Source organism: Syngnathus scovelli, chromosome 13, assembly GCF_024217435.2.
Source record: "Syngnathus scovelli strain Florida chromosome 13, RoL_Ssco_1.2, whole genome shotgun sequence".
In the NCBI taxonomy this organism is placed as follows: Eukaryota; Metazoa; Chordata; class Actinopteri; order Syngnathiformes; family Syngnathidae; genus Syngnathus; species Syngnathus scovelli.
The window spans coordinates 10,497,697-10,523,854 of NC_090859.1; the positions used below are offsets into that span (position 1 = coordinate 10,497,697).

At 43.5% G+C, this 26,158-nt stretch overlaps 2 protein-coding genes across 12 annotated transcripts in view; both read left to right on the forward strand.

Annotated features, from left to right (window-relative positions):
• The first annotated feature begins 101 nt into the window (after positions 1-101).
• Positions 102-25,550, forward strand: LOC125980141 (histone H3-like). 10 transcript variants are annotated; one of them, XM_049739230.1, is made up of 5 exons: positions 102-1,573; positions 1,772-1,886; positions 3,283-3,368; positions 9,726-9,796; positions 25,270-25,550. In XM_049739230.1, exon 1 carries the CDS (start codon positions 683-685, stop codon positions 1,091-1,093), a length of 411 nt encoding a protein of 136 aa, XP_049595187.1. In that variant the 5' UTR covers positions 102-682; the 3' UTR covers positions 1,094-1,573; positions 1,772-1,886; positions 3,283-3,368; positions 9,726-9,796; positions 25,270-25,550. The 10 variants fall into 10 exon arrangements, with proteins under 10 accessions (XP_049595187.1, XP_049595193.1, XP_049595186.1 ...); XM_049739236.1 differs by having other exon boundaries at positions 25,473-25,550; XM_049739229.1 differs by having other exon boundaries at positions 3,283-3,364.
• Positions 3,299-26,158, forward strand: part of LOC125980035 (netrin receptor UNC5D) — a 71,387-nt gene continuing 48,527 nt past the window's right edge. Inside the window, exons 1-2 of one of the 2 annotated variants that reach the window (XM_049738999.1) lie at positions 3,299-3,364; positions 9,726-9,796. In XM_049738999.1, coding sequence (XP_049594956.1) covers positions 9,791-9,796 — 6 coding nt within the window. In that variant the 5' untranslated portion in view covers positions 3,299-3,364; positions 9,726-9,790. Of the gene's footprint in view, positions 3,365-7,883; positions 7,927-9,725; positions 9,797-26,158 lie in introns of those variants that run through there. The other variant, XM_049738998.1, reaches the window with a different exon arrangement.

A 26,158-nucleotide genomic window follows, 5' to 3' on the forward strand; every position in this document is an offset into this window, starting at 1 on the left:
CGGCTGTTTGTGGTGGCCAAGCTGCGACTGGCGAGCCTGTTGGACAGGTTTGACAATGATTTGGGCGTACTGAAACATGATAGCCGGGCGGGCCCGGTACAATTTCTGGTTTGTAGAGCCACGGAAGCTCGTATGGGATGTTCGGGAACCCAGGAAGTTGGCGGCACAGAGTAGAATACTCGGAATTGGGGGAGTTAACTATCTGGTTCAAAATTTGTAGATGAATGAATATTTATTTCAAACATGATTTTAAAGAATAAAAACAATGTATGTATATCACTGTTCGAAAACATGTTCTCCACATAAGTAGTGGGACTGGGTGCAGTACCACAGATCCCTAGCAGAGGGCGCACTCCTTGGATGTGATCTGTTTAATGTTAGGTTTCCGAATTGGAGAAAGCTGGAGAGCTTGATGTAGAGTTTCAATGATTTATGCCTGTATAAATAAGAATGTGTTGGGTGGTATTATATTGTCAAAATGAATTTCTGTCAACCGGTTGCTTCCAGAAGACGTTGGTGGTTTCTACTGGTGGTTGGTTTAATTCAAAATCATGTCGTCCAATAGTCGAGCAGCTTTGGCGCGGGCTCTTCTTGAACGCACCAATCAGCGCTGTCTCGCTCAAATAAAAACCGTCAGCCGTCGTAGTGGCTTCCCACTATCGGTTGTAGTACAACAGAAAATATGGCAAGAACCAAGCAGACAGCACGTAAATCCACCGGAGGCAAAGCCCCCAGGAAGCAGCTGGCTACCAAGGCTGCGCGTAAAAGCGCCCCTGCCACCGGCGGCGTCAAGAAGCCTCATCGCTACAGGCCCGGTACCGTGGCTCTTCGCGAGATCCGCCGTTACCAGAAGTCCACCGAACTGCTCATTCGCAAGCTCCCCTTCCAGCGTTTAGTCAGGGAGATCGCTCAGGACTTCAAAACCGATCTGCGCTTCCAGAGCTCCGCCGTCATGGCTCTGCAGGAGTCAAGCGAGGCGTATCTGGTCGGTTTGTTCGAGGACACAAATTTGTGTGCCATCCACGCCAAGAGGGTCACCATCATGCCCAAAGACATCCAGTTGGCACGTCGCATCCGCGGAGAAAGAGCTTAAGCTCCCACCCTACGACCTCAACGGCTCTTTTGAGAGCCACCACTTTCTAACTTAAGGGCTCATTCCAACATTTGTGTCATTAACTTAGTGATTCGTCAAGGCACTAATTTTCGCCAAACACTCACGACATGAATTATGCTAGGAGTTCACTAGTCAGTCACTGAAGATTATCTCGATCAAATCCTCACATTACCAGTTCCACCAGACCAAAAATAATTTCAAACACGGAAGAGCGGCTGATCTGTAGGTTTATGCTGATTGGACAACAGTTTCCTCGCACATTCTGACCAATCACTGAGCAGAAAGAGAGTAGGGAGAAAAGCAGATGGATAGAAAGGCTTATGGATGACCAACGTCGTCTCGCGAGACCTGAATCACAGAAATCCGTATTGACTAATTAGTTTCAGGTGTTTTTTTTTATGTTCTGCCCTCCAACAAACAAATAAACATAAATGAAAGTTTTCGAAACAGCGGAAAAAGGTAACATGTCTCTTCAGAATACAATTATTGAGAATTATAAAATCGTTGTGTGTTAATCTTAATATGTTTGACGTACAATTGAATTTGGCGATGTTTGTGGATAAGATACGAATGCAGTAGCGAAGCGAAGTGCCGGTCGTTAAATTCAGATTATCACATAATGGCGTCCTTCTTTTATCTCCTTTATCCACTTTTCAGTCAATGTGTGAAATTTAATAAAGGAGCAAGGCCACTCGTGCTTCCTGGCTCATGAAAAGAAGTTTGGCCGACTGTGCCATCATTATTAACGCTTGAAAGCGCACCACATTGAGAGGTCAGTATTCATTATCATTTGCCACGCTTTCTAATAATGAACTGATTGTAATTAGTTTCCCATGAGATAATTTTGCAGCATTAGATTCTTTTCTATCATAATGAGGTGATTACACTAATACATACATCAGTCAAGTGGGGGAAAAAAAAGTTAAAACGTAGAATTTGACTCCACTTTTCAATTCAAAGTATCTGAATAAATAAAAGAATACACTCCATCTAGGCGACTTATAAATAAAATGTATTATTATTATTATTATTATTATTACTCTAAATGTAAAGTACTATGTGTGCAGTTAAATGCTTGACCACTTGGTCGCGCTGTTGTTCAAAGGTTTCAGGTGAAATTGAAACTGCTGGATGGATGATGTTTGAAAATGTCATGTTTTTTTTCTTCAACTTTTTTGTGTAGTCTCTTAAGTCATCCAGGTTATGGAAACACACACACAAATTAATCAGGGCATCTGAACTTTTCTTGGTAGCCGAAGACATTTAATCTTTAAAAAAAGCTTCTCCATTTCTTAATATTTATTGTGTGCAGTTTGGGGTGGTCACATGGTTTTGGTGACCGTTTTGCATAGCCAACAATCAATCCACTGCCTCTTAAAAAATTCTCGTTAATGAGCGGTTTATTTTTCTCTTACTTTTCTGCTTCGTCATGCAGAATTGAGAAAATCTTTTTATGTCACAACAATTTTGCTGTTTGATATAAATCCCTAATTTTCTTTTAATTGCAAAAAAAGTGCTGACTGCTCATTTGGATTAGAGGTGGAACATCTTAATCAAGATTTGCAGCATTTATCACGTTCTTTCCTTTCACAAAACATTAAATATTCAAGTTTAATCCTTTTTATTTTTTGTATTTGTATAATTGCGCTTAATGTTTCCTCATGTTAAAACCAGTGTAGCATGTCACATTTGAAATAGAATTCATGCTCCTTTTCCCCCATCGAAATGCGGCTTTTATCGTGATTTTTGTCTGAAACCACTTTCGACTGATGCATGATGTGACATAAGGTCACACAAGAGAGGAAGTCCAAATGTCAAACATCACTCTGTGAAGTTTAAACCTTTATAGCACCCAGACAGACTGATCTTCTTCTCCAGACGCTGAAAAATGTCACTTCTCGTCACTGGCTGCGCCGATAGCAGCTTTTTGAGTCATTCCAGCATTTTTCCAAAGCAAACAATCGAGACCTTTTGTTGCCCTATGCGCTTTGTCAAATAAAAGATCAAGCGTCACGCTCACCAACGACCACCTGCTGCTCTCTGAACATTTTGGAGAGGATTTGTAAAATGGCAAATGTCGCAATTTGCATGCTACTGACTGATGCTTCAGCTAATAGTACAGTGGATTTACAAAATACCTTTTTCATATTTCTATTATGACCCTAAAGCGCGAAGACGGACCCTGACCTCCCTAGAAGACAAGACCTCGGCAACAGGTGACAACATCATTGGCGAGTCAAAAGAAAGGATGTAGGTAATATTTTTTATTTTCATTGTAATGACACTCAGATGGTTCCATACTTTCATACAATTACATGTTCTGAGTTATTGGTAAACGCTCGCTATAGAGCTAGCTTAAACGGCTACGCTTACGACACAACCAGCACGTGGCTCCTAGTGATGAGTCTAGTGCGTTCCCAATTTCTGGGCCTCTTTTTATTTTTTATTTGAAACCCTTTGTCTTCATTTCTCCAAAGATCAAGTGAGCTATGATGTCCGCAATGTAAATCAGAGGGCACTTTGACATCCATTCATTCATAAAACAAAATGGCCGCCCCTGGTATGAATTTGATTAGTGTTTAGACTAGTGTGGGAAGATTTTATTTTGCCTGGAGCTCCCATTTAAGTACAGTAAGTTCCCATTACCGTTACCGAGTTATGTCGTCACTCTCGCTCCTTTGTGTTCTAAATTGGACCGGAGAGATATTCCGGCGTGCGTGTTAATTGCGAGGCCGGTAGCGGGGGAAACAAGTCGTTAGAGGATGTGCGAGTGCTAACGAACGTTTTGTGTTGTTGACGAAAGGACCGCTGGAAGCACTGGGTTCCTTTCAATTACCCGCCGCCTCATTTTCAACGTGATAAGCGACACCTCTTTCAGATTCCTCGTTCCTTCCTCCATCAAGGAGGTAAATTCTGCACTTCACATAAGTGCCGGTTTACCCTTTGCTGATATTTGTGCTCTGTCAAGCCGTCGATGATAATGACTCACCGCAGCCGCGGGGAAAATAGAAAAAAACAGCCCAAAGAATGATGGCGACCACATGACGATGCTAATGTTTGCCTGCTTTCTTCATGGCCCGCTGCTTCAACAGCTGCTGCATAGCAAGTAACCATGGTAACGGGCCAGGTAACCACGCCAGGAAGCAGAAGACAAGGGCCTTGCCCAAGTCACGTAACCCCATTCTGAGAAACGCAAGGGCCTTGCCCAAGTCACTGCCTAAAAGTATGCATCCTGGAATAATTTATCAAGTGGCCACGTGGTAGCTACCGCGTGAGCTAAAATCGTTCATTTTTTTCCACGTCAAATATTGATGAGATTTTAAAACTATGCTCGACTGTCATTTTCCCCATGTCATTTAAATGCTTTCTAGTAAGTGGTAGTTGCATGTCGCTAAATAATCCAAAGCAGGCACTTGTACATTAACAGTAGACGGCAACCTTGGAATTAAAATTTCATCCTCAGCTCATTTTCTCATCACCAATTAACACGACCTCCTGCCATGCCGCATTGGTGCCACTCACTTAGCGTTCCTGAATGTCCTGTCCAGTTTCTGCAGAGCGTCCTTTTCTCCGTCTATGATTCAAACAGCCGATATGCAGCCACTCAATGTGCATATGAAAATCACTTTTTCCATTAATTGTTGACTATGTTTATGCGTTGATTGAGCGTCGACTCTGACTTCCTGGCAACCTTCTCAACCTTCATCAACAATGACAATAGCAGTAATTACATTTAAAAATAATTGCCTGTGAGGTCAGTTGGTGGATGGACACATTTGTAGACGTTTATCCCACTCACAGCATTGACGCAATTTTTTTTTTTTTTTCAATCACGCTTAAACAGATTTCAGCTTCTGGCTTCTTTTTACTCTTATTGTTTAGGTGGTTAATGAATTTACACTCGAAATGACCTCCTCCGTACTTGTTGTTTAGATTAGAAATCTGTTTTCGTGTCTGGTTATAGGAAATGTTTGAAGTCATTTTTACGTTCTGAACTCACTGCCAAGGACGTTTAAATTTGTCAAATGAAATTCAACCTATTGGCGATTTGGCAAGTAGGGCAAACTAAACGTAAGACAAGCAATTCCACGTTGTGTATTTAAAGCAATTATTTCACTTTGCCTTCTGCTATTCCTGGCTCAAAAATCCTCAACTTATGTGAATTCAATAAGTCTTCATTTAGACATGGCAATCATCCAAATTCCCGCAATGAGTTGCACGGTCAGGTCATGCGTGTGGGAAATGAGGTGTGCAGGTTTGGCTCACCTCGCTGATTAAAGTGTAAATTTGTGAAAAGGAGCACAAAGAGGTGTAACATTTCACCTTGTTGTAACATTCAGCACTTTTATCGCTCTATGGCTGTGTGTGTGTTGGGGGGGGTGTGTAATTTTGCGTTATCAGCGTCTCTGAGGGCGGCGTAATGAAGATGTTCTTATTGTAGCCTATTAGACGCGAGACAGCAGCGGGTTGATGCTTTATCTTCAAGGTTAGCTGGCACGCACACACACACGTACAGTTGGGCCCAACAGAGTAAAAATGAAAATAAATAAATAATAGTCAACCTTCATTTGCATATTCATACGACTGCTGATTTATTTACTGATCGAGTCCTGCGGTGTGTTGTGCGCTCACCTTGTTGTTTTGCACGGGGTGAGCTTGTTGTTGAATGTCATGCCGAGCGAGACGTGTTAATAGAAGTGACATTTCAACTTGCATTATTATTTAAATGCATCCTATTCACAGACTTATGCGGCTGACTGAAAATGTTCTGGAAAATTGAGATTTTTTTATTTATTTTATTCCTTGCCTGGCATGAAATCTTCTTTTCAAATCCTAACCTTTGCAGCAAAACGCTGCTTTGAAACCACAACTGGCTTCTTTGAACACCCGACAGAGTTGAATATCTAATTTGAAAAGATAACTTCACATGCTTACCCTGGCTTGAAACCCTGATAAATTTTAAAAAACCTCATTTTAAATGTTTAACATGGCTTTAAAACTAAAAACCTGACCCAATGTTTGAAACAGTAACCTTTGCCATTCAAACCAATTGGCAGTAACTTACATTTCGATGTTTTGCCGCCCCCTAGCGGCAGTAGAAATAACGACCGTTCCCTGTTCATTGGCAACGTGCTCTGTTGTACATTCGACGCACACCGGACCCTGCGATAAAATTCCGAGCGCCTCGAGCCAAAGATAAATCGACGAATTGATTTTGCGAAATAAAAAATAAATAAAGCGGGCTGCTTAAAGGCGTAGCTGATCATCTTTCCTCTTTAAAAATGAAGCATGCCTCGCTGATTTATATTTTATATTGCCACGCCGGATGCATAATACATGGTGGCTTGTGCGCCTGTCAAAGGTTACCATTAGTTCAGTATAAACAGGGAACAATGTGTTATTATGCTCCTTTGAGGTGGCAAATATAAATTAAATAATACAATTACTCAAGTAGGGTTTTAATAATGGAGCCGGCAGAGAATACACGCTAACTGATGAGGTGTTGGCTGTCGCAGCTCATCGTGTATGCACACGCACGCCCGCCCGCATATCCACTACATTAAAGCCTCGGCGTGCGCTCATAAAACCAGCCGAGTGTCAGCTATGATGTCGATGTGTCACTCAGTCATTAACATGTCTTACTAGTCGTAATAAATCTGTGTAATGTGAGGCGGACATCTTTGTCTACATCCGCATGACAGTATTTGGGTTTTTATGTGCACTCCAACTTGTTTCATTTTATTTGTGCATGACGCTCTGGGCTAGCGGTTAGCAATGATGCTTGTAAGTGTCTTAAAACAGCACAAGAATTTTCACTGTTTCCAAAAACGTGCGTGAAAGTCGAAATATTTTATTGAAAATTGTTCTTCCTGGTAAATAAATCAAATATTTCACATTTTGTTCATTAGAGGCCCTAAATGTTTGACCTCTGCGTTACTCCCGCCTCGTCACTGTCGTCGGGGTATCGGCGCACTAAGTGAAGTCGATTGATTCTTTGTGAGCAGTGAGGAAGAAGAGCGAGGAAGAGCCGAGCGAGCATTTGACAGCCGCCATCCATCAGTGTCGCGAGGTGACGAGACAGCAATGACAAACCCACGCCCTCGTTCAACATGTGGCGTTTCTTTTTGAAAGTTTTCCGAGAAGCTCGTCTGTAAACATAATCGCTCGCATAATAGCTCCGATGCGAGGGAAAATGCTGTTATGACAGTAAAATTATAGGAAAAGCTTCAAGATGGTTCTCCTCTTGGAGATTACAGGAAAAGTTTATACAGTAAAAAGTTTTACCTTTTATTTTCCATTTCGGGAAATTCATGGACTGATCAATCAAATTCCTCACACGATAAAAATCATAGACATATTTTAAATACAGTATTTATAGATTCTACATTTCTTAACCAGTTCATTCCATATTCAAGTCTCGCATTGGACATTTCAACAATTCAATTAATTCTACAGCGTTTCAGATTAGCATCAGCTCTCCGACATTCACAAGCAATTTCTACCGAAATTGCATTTTCTAGTTTGTATATAAAGTGGCGGTAAAATCGAATCACCTGGCATGCGTGTCTTAATTGCAATATGTGCCATCTGCTCCAACACGCAGTCAAATATAAACTCGCCGATTGCCTTCATCGCCGGCAAACGAGTTAACGACATTTGAGAGCTCGCCGTAGTTTGCCTCAAATCAAACCGCTCTTCATCCTAGAACGTGGAGCTGCCAGTGACAAATAGTCTTCACCGAGGAACCTCATCTCGCACGCAGACCAACAGACCTCGCCGAGTGATGGATGATGTGAAAAGCCTTCCTGCGGGTAATTGTTAGCAAACAGCAGATGTTTTACTGGCGAATGCGGAAAACACAAGAGAAATTACTTGGTTTTATGACTCTCTCTGACGCCTCGCTCGTTAGCGGCAACATCGACAAAGTCAGAAATGCATCCAGAGACTCGTGGTTATCAAGACATATGCGACGTGCGTCTTTGGAGTTGACATAAAAAAGTATGTTGGGTTGAAAATAGAAAATTGAGGCAGATGCGCCAAAAGGTATTCATTTTTAAATTTCCCGTTAGGTTGACTGAGGCTATTTTTTTTTTACAAAAGTTTGTTGATGCCTGAATTGCCTTTTCAGAAAACATGACCTTGATTATAGTTCCACCATTCTTTAAATATGTACGAGATCTTTAAAGATTTACAATTGTCTGGTGTTTACAAAAATTGACTCAAAATTATATGAAATGTCAAAGGTCAAATAAAAACAGATGTGAGGTGAAAGACATGTACATTAGCGTCGTCTAAAAACAAATTATGTGTAACCATCGACAGGTTAGATTTGTCGTAGACTAAAAAGTCTTGGCTAACTTTTCCACAATCGTTTGTTTTATACCGTCTTTCATCATGTTTTTTATTGCTCTTGTATTCTTTGAAATGAAGCAAGCGCTTTTCCTCTCCGGGCTCACAGATTAAAAACCCTCATTAAACATGATGGACAAAAAGCTCAATGAAGCGACAAACAAGTAGTCTCTCTTTTGTAGCTAAGCTAATTAGCTCTCATCACTCACTTCCGGGTGAATGTTTGGAGCTTTTTATTTTTCCTGTTGCTTCACAGGTTCTTGTCATATTTGATGAGTTATGTTTGTGTGTGAAACTTTCGCAGTCTACAAACGCTAACGCCTGGCTAATTAGCAGCTGTAGCAAATGAGGATGTTTTGGTCGGGTATGTTAAAAATGCTAGTTGTGTTATCTTTCCTCTCTACAGGTGTTGTTTCAATCACACAAACAGAAACAAACAAGCATCTAATTAATTTTTTTTTTGATCCCTCCTGAAACAAAAGGCTAATCTGGCTAATTACCAGCTCTTGCTAGCTGCAGCAAATTAGCATTGCCGCTCAGTGGTAGTATAAATAAAACAGTTTTAACGTCGTAAAGGTAACTTTGCCGAGGTCTCGTGCTGACTAAATTTGTGTTGCATGCTTCATTTTATTTAATTTATCATACATTGTCTCTGTGCCCAAAATATATCAGGGAAACTGAAACCGAGAAGAAAATGTTAGCATACGTCTCTCCAAATTAATCTAAAATGTTTTAGATTTTGCAGAGCTAGATGCATTTTAGGTCAATCAATACATTCTCTCGGAAAGTTGAACTTTTTCCAAGGAGTGTATACAGTATGCTTGTGAGTATACGTGGTCCATCCTGACCGAAACAAACAAAAAAGAAAGCAAAGAAGTCAAATCCCAAGCAGGTAAGTCGCGAAAGCCAATGGCACAAGCGAGTCCGAAACTGCACTGTTGTGCTAACTGGCCCGCCACAGAATTCCACAACTGGCCCAGATAAGCAGGCGAAGGGAGGGATAGAAAGTGGAATATCTGTTACATAAAATATGAGTTTTGCCGCACAGCCTCCCGCTCTAACTTATCAGCCGCGGGGCACTGGACCGTCGTGTCTCATCACTCCCCGGTTCTGGCACAGCGGGCCAAAAAAGCAAACGCTCCCGACGAACGGAACAGCGATAAGGGGAGGGAAAAGTCTGGCCCAGGCGTCATCGGAATATTGCCTGTCTCTTGATAATGTCAGCGTGATTAGAGAGTAATTGCTTCTTAATACATTTCAGGTCACTCGCACCCTCCCTCCAGGCAAAAATGTCACCTGTTGCCGCCACCGGCTTTCAGCGAGGGCATGACGGTAAGCGATATGTGTTATGTTTGTTTCCCTATCTTACATGCAGTAGGATCCAATACTTTATAATTTGATGCTAAAACTTTGCATTTTTGTTAAAAAAAAACATTTTATTAGTGTCAACCGGAAATTTGAACAAGGTTTTCAAGTTTTATGAAAGGCTGTTTTAGTGTTTTAAAAGAAGAGAATTGTTGTTGAAGGAAACTTACGAAAAATCGCTTTAGAATTGTGAAGGTCAATTTGTGTGGAAAAAAAAATCAAGTAACAATAAGAAAATGTTTTCAATTCAAGCCGAGGAAGAAAGCAAAGAGTAAGGCAATGACGCTGGAGCCTCGCTGTCCTTGTAGCGTGCACAGATTTGTGTGTGTGCGCACGTAAATGTGCTGACACGCATCACTCGTGCTCGGCACTGGCAGAAAGCCGATTAAAGACGGAATGCGGCAGGCTGCTTTCCAGCCACAATGTTCGACGTTAATAAGGCCGTGCGGGTTAATTAGGGTTAAATGATAATTAGGACGCCGTTGAAAAAGAGGTAAACACAGCAAATCCACGCAATTTGTTAAGTGCGCAACTCCATCGTGGTCGTCGCCGGCCTCCTGGCATGCTTTGGAGGAAATGGGTCTTTGATGCATTCGTTTTTAACTCACCACATTTGTGTTTTATGATATAGATTTTATTTTATTTTTTTACATTCTAAAATACGTTTCTGTGGTGTCAAAGGTAAGTTTGAGTCCCAAATCAACCAAATGTATTTTCTTAAACGTCAAAGACACATTATGAGCTAGCAACCTAGCGTACATGTTTTTTAAATGTCAACATTTTGAGGCGAGCCAAACTATTTTTTCAGTATAAATAAGCCTATTAATCAATCATTGAAAATAACGATTCATTTGACAATTGATTAGTTGTCGATAATCAATTAATCGTTGCACCTGACCCTTTTATCAGTCGCCCTGATCTCAGTTTATGTGAAAAAAAAATTAATGGCTGAAGAACAATTTTGAAACTATCCTTAATCAACATTTATGTAAACATCATTAAATAATATTATTCTTGAATGAAGCCAATATACATGTTTTTTACAAGTAGGACAGGAAGTGGGGGGGGGCGATGTCATGTCGAGGTAGGCGAGGAAGGGTGACAAACTGGAATTGATCGTAGTGTCAGGTCACGACCCTTGTAGCTGCGAGGCGTTTAGTATTCCGCTGGAGACGTCCGCCACCTCGCAGGCACGCCGTCGGCGCGTGAGCAGAATCGATCGGCGCTACTGTTTATTCTCTCTTTACTTTTAATTAATGTTGACGCTGATTGCATCTCTTTATTAACACATGGTGATGAGGACTTGCTGGATATTGTTGGGGGCACCTTGATAAGAACCCGCCCCTTATGTCCATTGCCTACCACCCTAAAAAAACAAAAAACACGAACAAAAACACCAACACGATTGACAGGTCAGACGTTCAATGCTCATTGATCATCGCTGATTGGATTAGCGGCATCGAGGCAGCAAGGGCGCATTAGCGGTTAGCACGCTTGCCTCACGGATAGGTTTGACTTTGCCTCCGATTAATTGTCGTTTGAAAAATCAGACATTAGCTTCACTGAATATAAAAATGTCTGATATTTACAAGTCGGACTAGACCCTTTAATCAATTAATATTGACCACTCAGCTCTTTTAAAATATGCAATTATCGTTTTTGTTTTTACACACACGCATAAATACAAAACCCCAAAAAATTTGTGTTTTTAAGTAAGACCCAAATGAGTTTTTTTTTTTTTTCTAAATTTATTACAACATAAGCCAAAGATAAGACAATCCTTCCATCGTTTACGTCTCAGAAGGCCCATCGCGTGATCCCGAATGCGCTCCGTAATTCCAGGCCAGCGATAAGGTGTCAGATAAACATAATGGCGTTTGGAGGCGTGACGTTTTCGCTAGCTTTTAAAAGATGGCACCACCTCTCGTCTCGTGACTGTGTTGCTTATTTTCCGAGCCGAGGCATGGTTGGGAATTTTAACCACGCTCCTTATTCACCGACAAGTTCTTTTAAGTGCGAGAGCAAGAGTGTGACCTGCATTCTCTAGAAGCTTTGACCACCCAGCAGGTACGCACACACACATGCGCACACACACTTCCAGATAAGAAGACAATAGATAATGCCAGCTTCCTCTCTGGCTGTGTTGTTTGCATGTAAATGCGCTACTACTCCCTCAATCAGGTCAGGATGCTGACAACACTTGCGACAACAAACATTTGCACTATTTGACTCCGAGTGACACCGGCGCACAATTCCCGGGAGGAAATTATCAGGTTGTCCTGCGAGGTTTTCAACCCTATCGGAAAATAGGATGAGCTAAGTCAACATCGGGGCTGACAGCGACCTTTTTGGGTCACGGCGACGACTCAAAAGAAAATAGAGTTAAAATTAGAGAACATTTTATTTCAAATTTGGGAGAAAATTAGATCAATTAAATTAGAAATTAAATAAATAAATAAAATTTTGTAAAATGTTAAAAAAAATGGTCAAAATATTAAAATTTATTCAATTAAAAATGAATTCAAATAAAAAAAATCAATTAAAATGAACACAAGGCACGTCAACGAATACAAACGTGAATTATACCCCCCCCAAAAACGTTGCAGGAGTCTCTGCTACGTTCTGGGGCTGCTTTGCTACACCTGGCACAGACTGTCTTGCATCAATCAAATCTCAACACAATCAAGATATTGGAGAGAGAAATGTGCTGCTCCGTGTCAAACAACTTGGCTTCAGTCCTGGCTCACGGCTCTGGCAACAGAATAATGACTCGCAGCTAAAAACACCCAAAAGTGACTTAAATCAAAACATTGGACTAATCTGAAGTAGTCTTGATCTAAAACGACCATGCGTAATATCAACCCGCTCCTTCCCAATCCCATCCTTTTACCGAATCTTCCAAGCATGCTCCAATCAAGCTATCAATCCCTCAAATCCGTCCATTCATCATTCCAACCAACCGTCTTTTCTAAGAAGCCATCTGTCATTTATGAGTCCACTCATTTATTCCCTCTAACAATCCTTCCATCCATCCAATCATCATCATCCCATTCAACGTGTCCATCCGAGCGTTATCGATCTATCGCCTCCATTGCCGTCCGTCCACCCGCGCAGATTGCTCTTCTTTGACCGGCCTCTGAATCGTTGACGTATTCTCCCGTTCTCCCTTATTCCCGGCTCTATGGACTCCATCCCGCGTCTCGGCCGCTTAGCTCGGATTGGCCCGCGGGCCGCGTCCATTCGTGGTGCTCGGTGCGTATTGATTGAATTAGACGGAAAGAAAAAGAAGCCGGGCGCGTAGGAACAAGAGAAAGAATGCAATCTCATTCCCATTAGCGGCAGCGCCGCTCGCACTAGTCTTTATTCAACATTAATTACTGTTCATTTCACACTCTGGCTCGTTTTCACCTCGCCGCCTCCACCGACATTCTTTGCATTAAACACCCAAGGAAGTATCAGTAAGTAGTCAGGAATGAATTAAGCTTCTTTTTTTTTTTTTTGTGGCCTGCCAATTTTTATTGAGAGAAAGCGTCGGAGATGAGATTGTTGAGGTGGAGGTTAATGCGGTGTCTGCTTGGCACATAAATGGAGCACCAGAGAAGAAGAAGAAAGACAATGACAGCATTGGGAAACCATTCATGAAGCTTTTCGTTGATCCCTGCTGGCTGTTTGCACATCCGTTGAGTTTTCACCTGATTCACACATGTGACGCACGCCCAACTCAGCCCACGAGTCGGTTTGGGCCAGAGACTTGCAGCGGTACAAATGGGAGAAAAAAAAAAACCTAAAAAGAGTTTCGAACCCTAAATTAAAGCCATCATAATACATAATAATAATACAATAACTTCTTGATGGTCCAATTAACACAACATATGAGTTGCAGGCATAACATTTGACTTTTTACTTTGCCCTTTAGTATAAATAAAGATCTAATGTACGTGTCGTGAATATAAAATGTTATGATAAAACAAATCAGAAAATATCAGCAAAAAAAATGGCAGATTTTTGCCCTATTTAAAGGTGCCAATTAAAATGTAACTAAATATAAACGAGTTGCAATGCAGACGTTTTTTTGCTTTACTGACAACATAAGAAGTCGAGCAAAGTCAAAATCCCCATTGTGCTCAGAGGTGAGACGGGGGCGTTGTTAAAAATGAACTTTTAATATCCCAATCGGATGAATTTGTAACCATTTGCTGTTCTGTAGCTGGAGTCATTTTTTATTTGTATTTTTTTCTCTCAATTTTTCTTTCTGTGAAAATTACTGGCAATTCTCTTTCTCTCTCGCTCCCCACGTCGTGGCTTTCGCCGACCGCCAGCGACTGGCGTCACGAGTCATTAGAAACGCGTGACCTTCCGGGGAGAAGGTGGTGGCTAAGCAGTGATAAAGTAGGCTCGACCCACTCCAGAGAGCCGGGCGGCGGCGCTGTAATAGGTGCAGCTCGAGTCCACAGAGCCAACTAATGGTGCTGAACCTGCATGTGCCATTAGCCTCAGATAGAGACTGGGTGGGTGGCGAACGAAGAGGTGAGGGAGGGTGGGAGGGAGGAAAGCGACACATTGAATGTGAGGACAAAAAGTAGCGGCGGAGATGATGATGCATGATGAGAAGTTTAAATCTCGTACAGGATGTGTCATTAGTTTGTCACTGTTAGCGTCGAGATCTTGCTGTAATGGCAGGTCATAATATTAGGACCACCTAATGAGCTTTAGTTTGGTCACGATCTGACCTTGTGGGGGTTGATTTTCTTTTTTTTTTTGTCATGACTAAAATGTCCATCCACCAAAATGCCGTACCTGTAGTTTTTTTTTTTGTGTGTGTGTGGGTCTACTCATGATAGACATGTCCACCAAATCTCATGTAAAGAAGTGAGACTTTGTTCTGGGGCTGGATTGCCAGAACATTCCCAGAAGAATGCGCTTGTTTGCAGTGGTTTGTTTATTTTTACCAATGTATGAAAGCCTTCACTTTTGACTGGCAGCTTGAAAACGACTTTATTATTTCTACAGAGGCAGAATTGCATTGAGCCAGTAATAATCAATAAACCGAATTCATCCCAGTGCCCTTATTTTTGACGGCGAGATTCCGAGCTGTTGCAATATTCATCGGCGATTGCAGCTGCGATCCAAGCGCGTGTCGAAGCACACGCCCTTGCCGTTGCAGTTGCAAAGCCCCCAAAAGGACACGTGGAGCTCCATTGTTCAAGCGGCTCATTCATATTGATTCCAGCATTAGGCCAACAAAGCCCACGCCGTGGACATGATAGACTGCGCGGCTCGGCCTTGCCGTGCAGCCGTCCGTGACAACCGAGGCGAGCTGCCCGGGTGTTTTGTACGCCGTGTTGCGTCATGCACCGCGACTTCCTTCAACCTCCAACAGCCTGCGGCCAGAACGAGATGAATCCATCTGAGGAATTCTTATGAAAAAAATCCTTTGAAACAGACGTAGGATCCCCCCCTCTCCCCCCAAAGCAACATAAATTTAATACTAAAATAAATAAAACAGCACTCCATAATATAAATAAATAGAATGTAAAGAATTAAATTGGTTTTGCAACAATTTTTGCTTCAATTTGATAAACATTGTACTGCTCCTTCTGGTGTGCTCACCTTGGCCACATGGGGCAGTATAAACGAGACAGAGTAATAAAGTAATGAAAGGTGAAGAATTAAATAGTTTGTATATCATGATTTAATGCTGCAATTAAATTAATTGTGCTGCTCCTTCTGGTGTACCTACCTTAGCCACCGGGGGGCACTATAATACAGTCATACAGACACCCAAAGAAGAGCCACAAATATTCTTAGCGGCTGAATAAGCTGCAATATATGACCGTGGAATTATTTATTTATTTGGAGTAGCAGTAGACGTTTTATCTGATTGGGTTTGTGCTAATGTTCTAATTAATACAAAGCAGCCACGCTTGTTCAGGTCATGTGAGAGATGCTTGTTTTGAGGCTGATGAAGAGATAGGTCTAAGCAGCAGGAGGTCTTACTCGGCAGGAAAATATGCTTGCACAATAGTGGCAAGAAAAGCCACTTAAGGGGCCGCAGCGGGTGTTGATGAGGGCGGATTGATGCTTTGCAACCCGTTTCATCAGCTGCATTGCCCCCCCGTCACCGCGCTTGTCCGCCCTCCGGACTCCCGTCAATCACACGAGCAGTTTTGTACTGGGACAAGCTTCGTCACGGGCTGGAGAGCCAGCGGCCAGGCCCGACTCCCTGGATGCTTCCCATTCAAGCTGCAACATGCGCTCTGATGGGCAGCGGCTAGTTTTCCCGACGTGATGGCTCCGACATGTTTTATGCTCTTTGATGTCGTTCGTGCGCGCTTGTCCGTCGATGTTTATTTCAGGAAAAAAACATCTACAGCCGGATGTTTGGGCTGCAGCCCAGACGCTCGGAGGAGCTGTGGGCGGGGCTTGGCCCTTTATCAGAGAACCATCGTAACATCAACATTTGGAGCTAACCTGAAGTGAAACTGTACTCTAAAAACCTGACCCAGGCTTAAAACCTGACCTCAAAACTGTACCCCCATATTGAACTGTTCATTTAAAATCCTAACCCTCTCGAAACTCTACTTTCAAAATAAGTGAACCACTTCTGTTCCTTAAGTTGAATTCCCAAATGTGAAAACGACATGATTATTTTTAGCAGCAAAGTAAATGAAGCATTTTAGTGACTTAAGAGCAGGTGTGCGCCGCAGGTTTTGCTGAACTTGTCACAACAGGTGAAAGTGGCTCGAAAGGCCTTTTGAGCCAAAAGGCGGCTCGCTGTCCCAAGCAACACCTCTGATATCGCACCTCCTCCTTTCCTACCTCGTTAGACGAGCGGTTGCCACGCAGCAAGCCCAGCAGCGAATCACCGCTTATCTCCTAATGTAATTATCCATTGAAATCCCATTTTGACACCTAGATTGTTTGTCGTTTTTCTCATCGGCATCATCTCTCCCCGTCTGAGCGTTTGCCCCAGTGTAACCGTATCGCTTCTGCTCGACCATCGAGTATCTGTCCATCAAGCTGCAACCCGAGTGGTCGCCGCAGTGGCCGGCGAAAGATTGACATGTTTTATTATTGATGAGCACAATGTGCACGGACACCGTGTCTCCAAGCAAAATCAACCACGAGCGTATAAGAAGCAAACTTGCTTGATACTATGACTCATACTTTGAAACCCTACCTCCAAACCCTACTTTGAAACAGCTCCTATTTTGAAACCCTAACCTAATTTTCAACCCTAACCCTGGCTCGAAACTGTCAATTTAAAAACCTTTTATTCTGAGTTGACACCCTAATTTGAAACCCTAACCTCATTAGCTAAGTCAACATTTGGAATATCTGTGGTGTTGTGAAGTTGTAATCTTAATCCTCAAGTTGTTTGCAATGTTCCGTCCCACTTTCCTCCCGCCGCAGCGGAGCGGTCGATTGGTCGCCCGTGTTTGGGGAGGGCAGCGGTTGGCGTCCGCTTCAGACCGTCTATTAATAAACGGCCAGGCCAGGCTCGGCGCAGCTTTGCGCCTGATGGCGTCGCCAAATAGAAAAATTCCCAGACGTACGCGCTAAGCCTCGGAGGCGGCGTGTTGCTACGCTGCTGAGCTGCGATAATCATTTTCATATTCATCGCGAGCAGAGTCAACAGCCGGTCGCTTTCCCCGTACGGGTTGCTGTCAAGTATAAAAATATATTTTTTGTCCATTACTACAATATTGTTACTAGGCGGAATTCATAGGGCTTGATTGCAACTGCCCCGTCAGCCAATCAGAAGATTTCCTGACGCTGGCCACACCCATTGAGCTTTTTCATGAAACACGAACATGTGACAAAAAAAAGAATTATGATACATAATTGAACACCATCTCTGTATTAAATATAAAAAGGACATTGGTTGGAATGATGCCACAAATGCAACCTTGGATTCCCCTTTTTTTTTCTTCTTTTTTTTCCAGAAGATGGAAGCTTATTGGAATCATTTAGTGAGGATTTGAGTCTTGGCTTCTCCTGCAACCTCGGGTGTGGCTGAAGCTACCACAAGCTAAATAAACAAACATGCTGTTTGAGCGTTCCGCATGGAAGCCCAATCTAATGAGAACACGGGAGCCGCTTGCACGCACACACCGCAGTCGCCAACAGACGTCGAGTAAATGATGTTAAAACAGCAGCAAAGTGTTACTTAGCGCACAATAGCTTGCTTGTTTCCTGCTGCCTTTTCCGTTTAGCCTTTCTCCGCCTTCGCCATCCTCTCTCCTCCACCTCTTTTCCATCCTCCACCCTCCTCCAAATCTTCATCCTTATTCCCCACCTCTTATTACTGCTCCTCTTCTTCCATTTCTTCTTATCTTTCCTCCCCTTAGACCTGTTCATCTTCATCCTACTCATCCTCCCACTCCTCATTCTCATCTGAAGGGAAGCTTTACCGTATTTTCCGGACTATAAGTCGCTCCGGAGTATAAGTCGCACCAACCATAAAATGCCCAAAACAGTGAAAAAACCATATATAAGTCGCTCCGGAGTATAAGTCGCATTTTGGGGGGCAATTTAGTCGACAAAATCAGAAGAGCAAAAATGAAGCAAGTGTGCATACAGCAGACAGTGGACATGGATATGGCGCTTTAAAGTGTTAATTGCTTTATTTGATTTTTTCTCTCTATTTTTCATGCTTTGAATATGCACATATAAATGCATGTGAAGTGATCAACTATACTAAAACTAACATGTGAAGTGGTCAACTATACTTGTAAGTAAGTGATGTGTTAATGATCAAGTAAAAATTTGTGAAAAAAAACATATATAAGTCGCACCTGAGTATAAGTCGCCCCCCCACCCAAACTATGAAAAAAAACGCGACTTATAGTCCGGAAAATACGGTATAATGAAAGTGATCTTCAATACTTTATTCCACAACTTCATCAATGCGTGGAAACCTTAACCCTGGCTTGAAACCCTCGTTTAAAACCTGAATCCCGATTCAAGACTCGACAGTAAATCACTACGAGCGCAAGCTGAGTAAATTTGGGTACACAAAGCTTCTTCCTCCTCCTCATCTTCCTCATTTAAAAAAAAAAAAAAAAGCCTCGTGATGAAGATGCTTGCACTTCATGCTCGTTCATCGCCGGCGAAGGCCGCCGCCGGCTCCTCCATTAACGCACTTAATATTCAGCTGACCGGTACCAAATGTAAAAAAAAAAAATGCGAGTGGAAATGAATTAACACCACATCATGTCAGCACCTGAACGTAAAAAAAAAAAAAAAAAAAAGGAAATAAGGATGGATTGGCGGCCGGGTCCATTAGAGACAGTTCAATTGGAATCTTTGATTAACATGCACACTGATGAATGCAAGAATATTACATTAAGAGCGTGGCGTGAATGCCAAACCGCTAGCGATCAAACATAGCCGTAATAGGGCCGAGCGAGCTGCCGCGGCTTTCGCTTGACGTTTGCGCGTCCCCTGCACTCCTTGAAATTCATCAGCACGTTATTCGAGACCCCCAGATTTAATTAAACCAATTCAGGCGCGATAGAAAAAAAGTGGATCGGCGCAGCGCCGTGGAACAAGGAGGTAGGCGAGGGAAGGGAAGGCGCTGCTGATAAAAGTACATACAGTCACGCGTGCATTGGCTGACGGTTGCCATGACGAGCTTAACTGGTGCAAAGGAAGAAGGGAAGAAGTACTTGAATTAGGAGTGGTGCTTTAAGTTTTAGGACAAAGGAAGATGGTTCTCTTGTGTAGCGTTGGACAGGTGGGGCAAAGTGACCTTTTGATAGCTTGGAGGCAACCAAGTATGGGGTTGTTGGCGGGCGGGGTGAGCATCAGCTCATTTGCATGAAACATGACATGACAGTTTCTTAGAAATGCATTTTGTAGACTAGAATATATACAATAAACAAAAAGCGTAAGCATTTGCTGGGGTCTTTTTAGTTTGTTCACAAGGTTCGGGCAACAACAATAACATTAGTCACGAGCTGCCGGGATGACGAATGTTCCCAGGCTTCAACTGACTCAGCTACCTGGGCACTTTCCAGTCGGGACAAAAGCCCCAAGACGCAAACAGATTCTCGTCTGAGCGTAAACTCCTGTAATGCCGTCCTGTCTGTGTCTTGTATGGTCTGCTGGGTTGAGTTAGTTGGGTAAGTCAGTTAAGATAGTTGGTTAGTTGCATGAATTTTTGTGAACAGATGTCTTGAGTCTGTCGACTTGGTTCAAAAGCCTTGTGTAAGTTCAGAGGGTTCGTTAAATGAGTTGGTTGAGTGAATGAATCGGTTGACTGAGTCGGTTAATTGAGCGTTGATTATTTACAAAGTTGCTTGAGTTGGATAATGTGGGTAGTTTAGTTGAGTAAGCCAATACTGTATGTTGACTCAGTAAATTAATAGTCCTTGAGTCGTTCAGTCGTTCAGTGAGTATGAGCGTTAGCTAGTTTCACGAGCGAGTGAGTGTGTCAATGAGTCGGTGATTCAGTGAGTCATTGAGTCAGTTTGTTAGGTGAGGAAATTGGTTTAAAAAAAACTGTTAGTTGAAACTTGAAAGAGTTAAGTAAGTTTGGAAGTTAACTGAAGATAGTTGTTCACTTCGTGAATAATATTAAGTGAATTAGATGATCGAACAAGCGAAATAAACATTCCCCTCCGATCCCGATACATCGCTACATTTTAGCTCGCAACGATGAAACATGAGCGCGTAGCTACCCATCATGCTGCCAGTTTGCGACGGGCGTGTGCGTCGCGTTCCTCGCCAGCGCAAGGTCGCGAAGGAGACGGATGAGGGGGCGATTTGCGGAGGCACTGGGCGGCGCCTCGGTGCTGACGGATGCTGGCTCTCGCCTGCCTTTTTCAAGCGCTTCTTCGCCTGGCGTCGCCTCCACAACGGCGATTGTTTCATCGAGCGGCTTTAAGCACTTTTACCACACGAGTGTGAAAGTGAAAAGGTCGAAGGCTGTCGGCCGGGCGGCTGATGAAAAAGTGCAAAAAACAAAGTGATTGGAAAAGTCAACGTTTACATTCCTTCATTTTTGTTTCGCCTGGGTTGTTAACGGAGAGTCTTCGAGACCAACCATTTGATTTGAAGGCGAATGTAAGATTAGCTTGAAATGATATTCAAGTGTGTAGGGAATCACAGTTTGTGTTCCATTTATGGTTTAAATTATCAATGAGTGCAATAATAAATAAATTAGGCCGTCGTCAGTGACTCGCTGTTTTTCGCTATTGGCCCACAAATAGTGTAATTATTTACATCTCATGAACATTTATGAGACCCGCCTGGTTTATTCCCCTCTCCCGCTGCGTACTCGGCGCCACAAGTTGCAAATGGAATCGGCGGGAGTCTGGTAGTTACGGCGGAATCCCGACGGACGCGAGCACATCCATCAGACGTTTGACTCCCGCCGAGATAGCGGCGTGACGGATGGATCTAATGGATTGATTTAAGCCGGCGCTCACCCGCCGAATAAGTGAGCCGCTGCCGCAAATAACTCCATGTGACGCGTCGTGCTCTTCTTCCCCTTGGCCGCCGACTTCATCCATCACGCCGCTCCCCGATTGGCCCGCTAATGCCCTCCCCTCCCCCTGCGACTTCATGTGTACGCTTTATTATTTCATATTAAGACCGGGCCTTGACACCTGCATCCCCGCCTCCCATTTGTTCATGTGAGCTCTTGTTATGCTGACAGATGAAACCACCTAGTTTGTGTGTGTGCTCACGTGTCGGTTGTGTGCGAGCGTGCGCTAACAAGCATCCTCCTTATCAATCCTGTTTGCAACAAGCTGCCGCGTTGTTGATGGAGTGCACCGCTCACCTCTCTGGCCTCTCCATCTTTTCATCGCCCACTGGCGAGTAAGCTACGTTAGCCTTAGCTTCACAGACGTTGAATCATTAGATCTTTTGAATCAATCAAGTGAGTGAGTGAGTGAGTGAGTGAGTGAGTGAGTGAGTGAGTGAGTGAGTGAGTGAGTGAGTGAGTCAGTGTGGGAGTCAGTGTGGGAGTCAGTGTGGGAGTCAGTGTGGGAGTCAGTGTGGGAGTCAGTGTGGGAGTCAGTGAGGGAGTCAGTGAGGGATGCAGTATTCAGGTGAGTGAGTGAGTGAGTGAGTGAGTGAGTGAGTGAGTGAGTGAGTGAGTGAGTGAGTGAGTGAGTGAGTGAGTGAGTGAGTGAGTGAGTGAGTGAGTGAGTGAGTGAGTGAGTGAGTGAGTGAGTGAGTGAGTGAGTGACGTTGCAATATTTGAGTAAGTCAGTGAGTGATTTAGTAAAGTTGCAGTATTTAGGTGAGTGAGTCAGTGAGTCAGTCAATGATTCAATAAGTGATAGACCATAGTTACAGTACTTTTTTTTTTTTATGAGTGAATTTGTAATTGGTTTTGTTATTTAGGTGAGAGGTTGAATCCGTTATTTGAGGGAATTTAAATCACGCGAGCGACGGTTTCCGCCGTTTTGTTAAGCAAACTTTAAATTTATCAGGTCTCGTTTCTGTCTCGACTTACCGTTAGCAGATTCCCCGCATCTCTGAGACTCAAATGTTCCCATCCCTGCCGAAGCTCTCAGCTCGTCCTTTTAAGAACAAGCAGCAAGCTGATTGTTGGCGACAGGTGACTGCTCCACTTTGGGTGGGAGCCAATCCTCACCCCGTCTGCACCGTCTCTCTTGCTCCCGACTCAAGGTCGGTGCGGAATGGCGGTGTGGAAAGGTTTGTTCGTCGCCCCAGAGGTGCAATTCACGCCGGCAGACAGGCAAAACTGATTTAAAACAAATTTACGCTGGCCTTTTAGTCGGCAGAACACACAGTTAGTCAGCAGAAAGAACATCCTTATTAAGATACATCTTACTCTACAACTTTTTCATAAAACCGTGTGGCCATGTGAGAGGAAATAGTGATAAGCCAGGACCAGGATGTGAAGTTCCCACCTTCCTGTGAGGTGAAACTAAAGATGCATAGTATTTATAACTCCATCTTGTTGTGTTGAAAGCTCTTGTATTAACAGTTCTCACACGAAATGACAGCATTGAAGCTAAACTGCTAATTGCCTATCTTGTTTTGATTTCACCTTTTGCCACGATTCAACACAACAGAGCAGTAGAAGTTAATGTGTTCAAATGAACAGCCCAGTCCCTGGGGGCGGAGCCAGAATTTTGTTCACTGACGTATCCATCTCACTAGCCATACATTAATCTGGATAACTTGCCGAGAATTCACGAGAGCGTTGCATGTATGCATGCTATATGGTTGATTGACGAGAAAGCTAATGAGGCCTTTGGAGATAGACCAAGAGGCACGTGTTTGACAACAAGCGCACTCTAATACACGGCCACCGGTACGACGTGACATTTGGGCAGACGTGAGCGTTTCCCGTCGCCGCGCTCTTGATCACCTTCGGCGTTTTGTTTTGCAAAGCGGCGAGACGAGAGATTTGAGCAGGAATGAACAAACACATAATTGGACTCCGAGGACCTGACACATCGTCTGAACTTTGCGGCGGGAGAGCTTTACGCTCTTTTAAGATGTACGCAGCCGGAGGCGTCGCTGGCAGACGGCCCGGTTTTATATTTGTAACACCCTACCTGCAACCACACACGCACACACGTAAACACACATATCAATATGGTGTTTATTCTGAAATGCATTCAAGACTACCAGGCAATTTTCCACCCAAAATGGCCGACAAGCACAATAATGCTAGTGTTTTTCTACGTAGAGATGTCTGCTAGCTGGAATGCTAACGTACATTGCAAAACGCCATAGACAGGCAAAAGAAAATCGTTCAATTTTTGCCGATTTTTTTTCTTTCGTAAAGTTAAACAAAAACTAAAGGAGAAAATGGAAAACAATGAAATGTTCTGTTTGTAATTCATGTTTTTGTCGTTAGCATTATAGGATGAAATGATTTCACTCATTACATAGTTTTAATTCATCGACCAAATAATCGATCGGAATTTTTTTCCTGCCAAGTATCGGAATGATGGACTGCGCTACAGCCACCGTCATGCCAATGATGCTCCCACGTAAGCCGAGAAATTCCTACGTCGATTTGACATTCCGTGCTTGTACCTTTCGCACCGAGCTTGCGATGGAACCGGCGGCCCGCGTCCGCGGCGGTCCGATTCGTTTACGGGCGAGCGCCTTTAAATCTGGACGCCATTCCCGGGAGGGCGACACGCAAGCGGGTGCTTTTATTTGTGTGTGCAGCAGGCCAGCACCCCTTAAAGGCCGCTTCCGTCTGTCACTTGTGTTTTATACTTGACCCGCGTCATTAAACTTACATCTGCAGGCTGTTTTCCGCCGTACTCTCCCAACATACAAACAAGCGTGTAGTCATTCCTATTCCGCGTCTCGCCTCGCGTTTCTACTCCCTCGTCGGATCTCCAGACCACAATCCTGCATCGCCAGATGCCCTGATTGGCAGCGCCGATAACCCCCCCCCCGCCCCTCCGCCCGAAGCCAATCGGCAACGACGCTCGTCTTCTTCCTCCACCTTTACGTGAATGTCAGAAGCTTCGGGGCAAGATTAGCTGAGGGGTTCAGGGGGATTCCAGTAAGTCAATTTTGGCATTTGATTTCCATAAAGTGGGAGGAGTGATTCTCGGAGCACTCCACGGGAAAATGCCTTTGAGCCCACAGCGGCGGCGGCGGCGGGAACACAAAGCTGTGATTTTGTATACATGGAATAATATCATGGCTAAAAATGTCCATGTATAGATTTAAAACAGAGACGGAATGAGAGCAGCACCGAACCCTACACGCATGATAAAAAGTGGACCCAACCATCCAGGTGTCCAGCGTGTGTGTGTTGAACAAAAAGCCCCTCACGGTGACTTTATCCCACTTTGTCCTCGAGTGCAGCGAGGAGAGAATTCCCGACAATACAAAGTGTTGGCGTCGAGCGAATCCCAAGGGTCTGATTAGCTTGGCGGACCCTGGCCCTGTCACTGGGATGCTCTCTGAGCCTTGAGACCATATAGCTGAAGGCCCATAGCAGGCACACACACACACACATGGTGGATCCATTACCACACACACACACACACAAAGAGCTTTGCTCCGACCTTGAATGCAACTGAGCAACGGTCATTCACGTTGTAAAAAGGCGCAGCTAGCGTGAGCACTTATATATATTTACTTTAACTATGATGTCCAGTAATTGCAGAGAGAACATGAAAGCATTGAAATGTTTGACGAATCTTGGATTTGATTAAAAGGTTGGGTTTTTTTTTTTAATCAACGTGATCATCGTCCTCTTCTGGCTAATCGGCAATGATTTTCCAAGACTGCAAAAATATATAAAAAAGAAAGCTGAATGAATTGAGACGGAATAAATTCCAAGAAATCGGTCGCATGCTAAATCGACTATGACGTACGATTTATTTTAGGTTCTGAGAAGGCACTATAATGCCACTGAATTACAATATTGTATAAAAAGGCTACATTTGACTATGACATGAAGTTTTTTCCTTCAGCACAACGTGAGCATGCTTTGTTGGCTGAGGAAGGATTTATTATTTACCAAACGGCGACAAAGGAAACGTGCCTACGAGCAAGACCTCCCACACGACACCTCAAACCCAGCTCCTCTTCTATTATCTCGCCCAAGGCCGTGGAAGCGGCGCAGAAGCGAGGACGCTCCGCCTAAACGCTTCTATTCACATCTTTGTGTGTTTAGAAGGACGCGAGGTGGCCGCCGATGAACCCCGCGTGGGCCAGATGCCTCGCCTTTAAGAATAAACACAAATGTCAGAGATGTTTTATTGGCTTGTAATATTTGCTGCCTTTGGAAAATGACCCTGCCGAGAGCGGCTTGTGTTTGTTCTTTAAAGTCCTTGTTTGTTCGCCGTTTACACATTGTATGGACTGAGCTGTCTTAATCGATACATAAATCAATTCAGAGTTGGATAGAGACTGGATCTTAATTAAAGCTATTTTGGGTCGTTTGAATAACATACTTAAGTCATGCAAAAGTTTGACATGACTTTAAAAAAAAAAAAAAATTGATTTTGTTTGCAAAAAAAAATTTCCCGAGCCATAAAAAAAAAAAAAAAGTTGCATTTTGCCATTAAAAGGCTCCCAAGCTACTCCGCGCCATTATTTCTAATGTGTCAGTCATGTGCTGTCACCGAGCTGTCACATGACAGACGGTTGCTGCTGGATGATGTCATCAGCAGGACAAACGACATCATCTTCAAGGTGAGCGAGCGAGCGGGCCGACGTGGCTTTGGCGGGACAATAAAACACCGACGTTGCGACAAAAGCTCGTTCCGTCGTTCTCGCTCCGGCGGTCCGCTCAATAGCCTCGAGGCCGTCGCGGCCCCGGGCCGCCTGCCTCCCCGAATATTTGATGCACGTTTATGG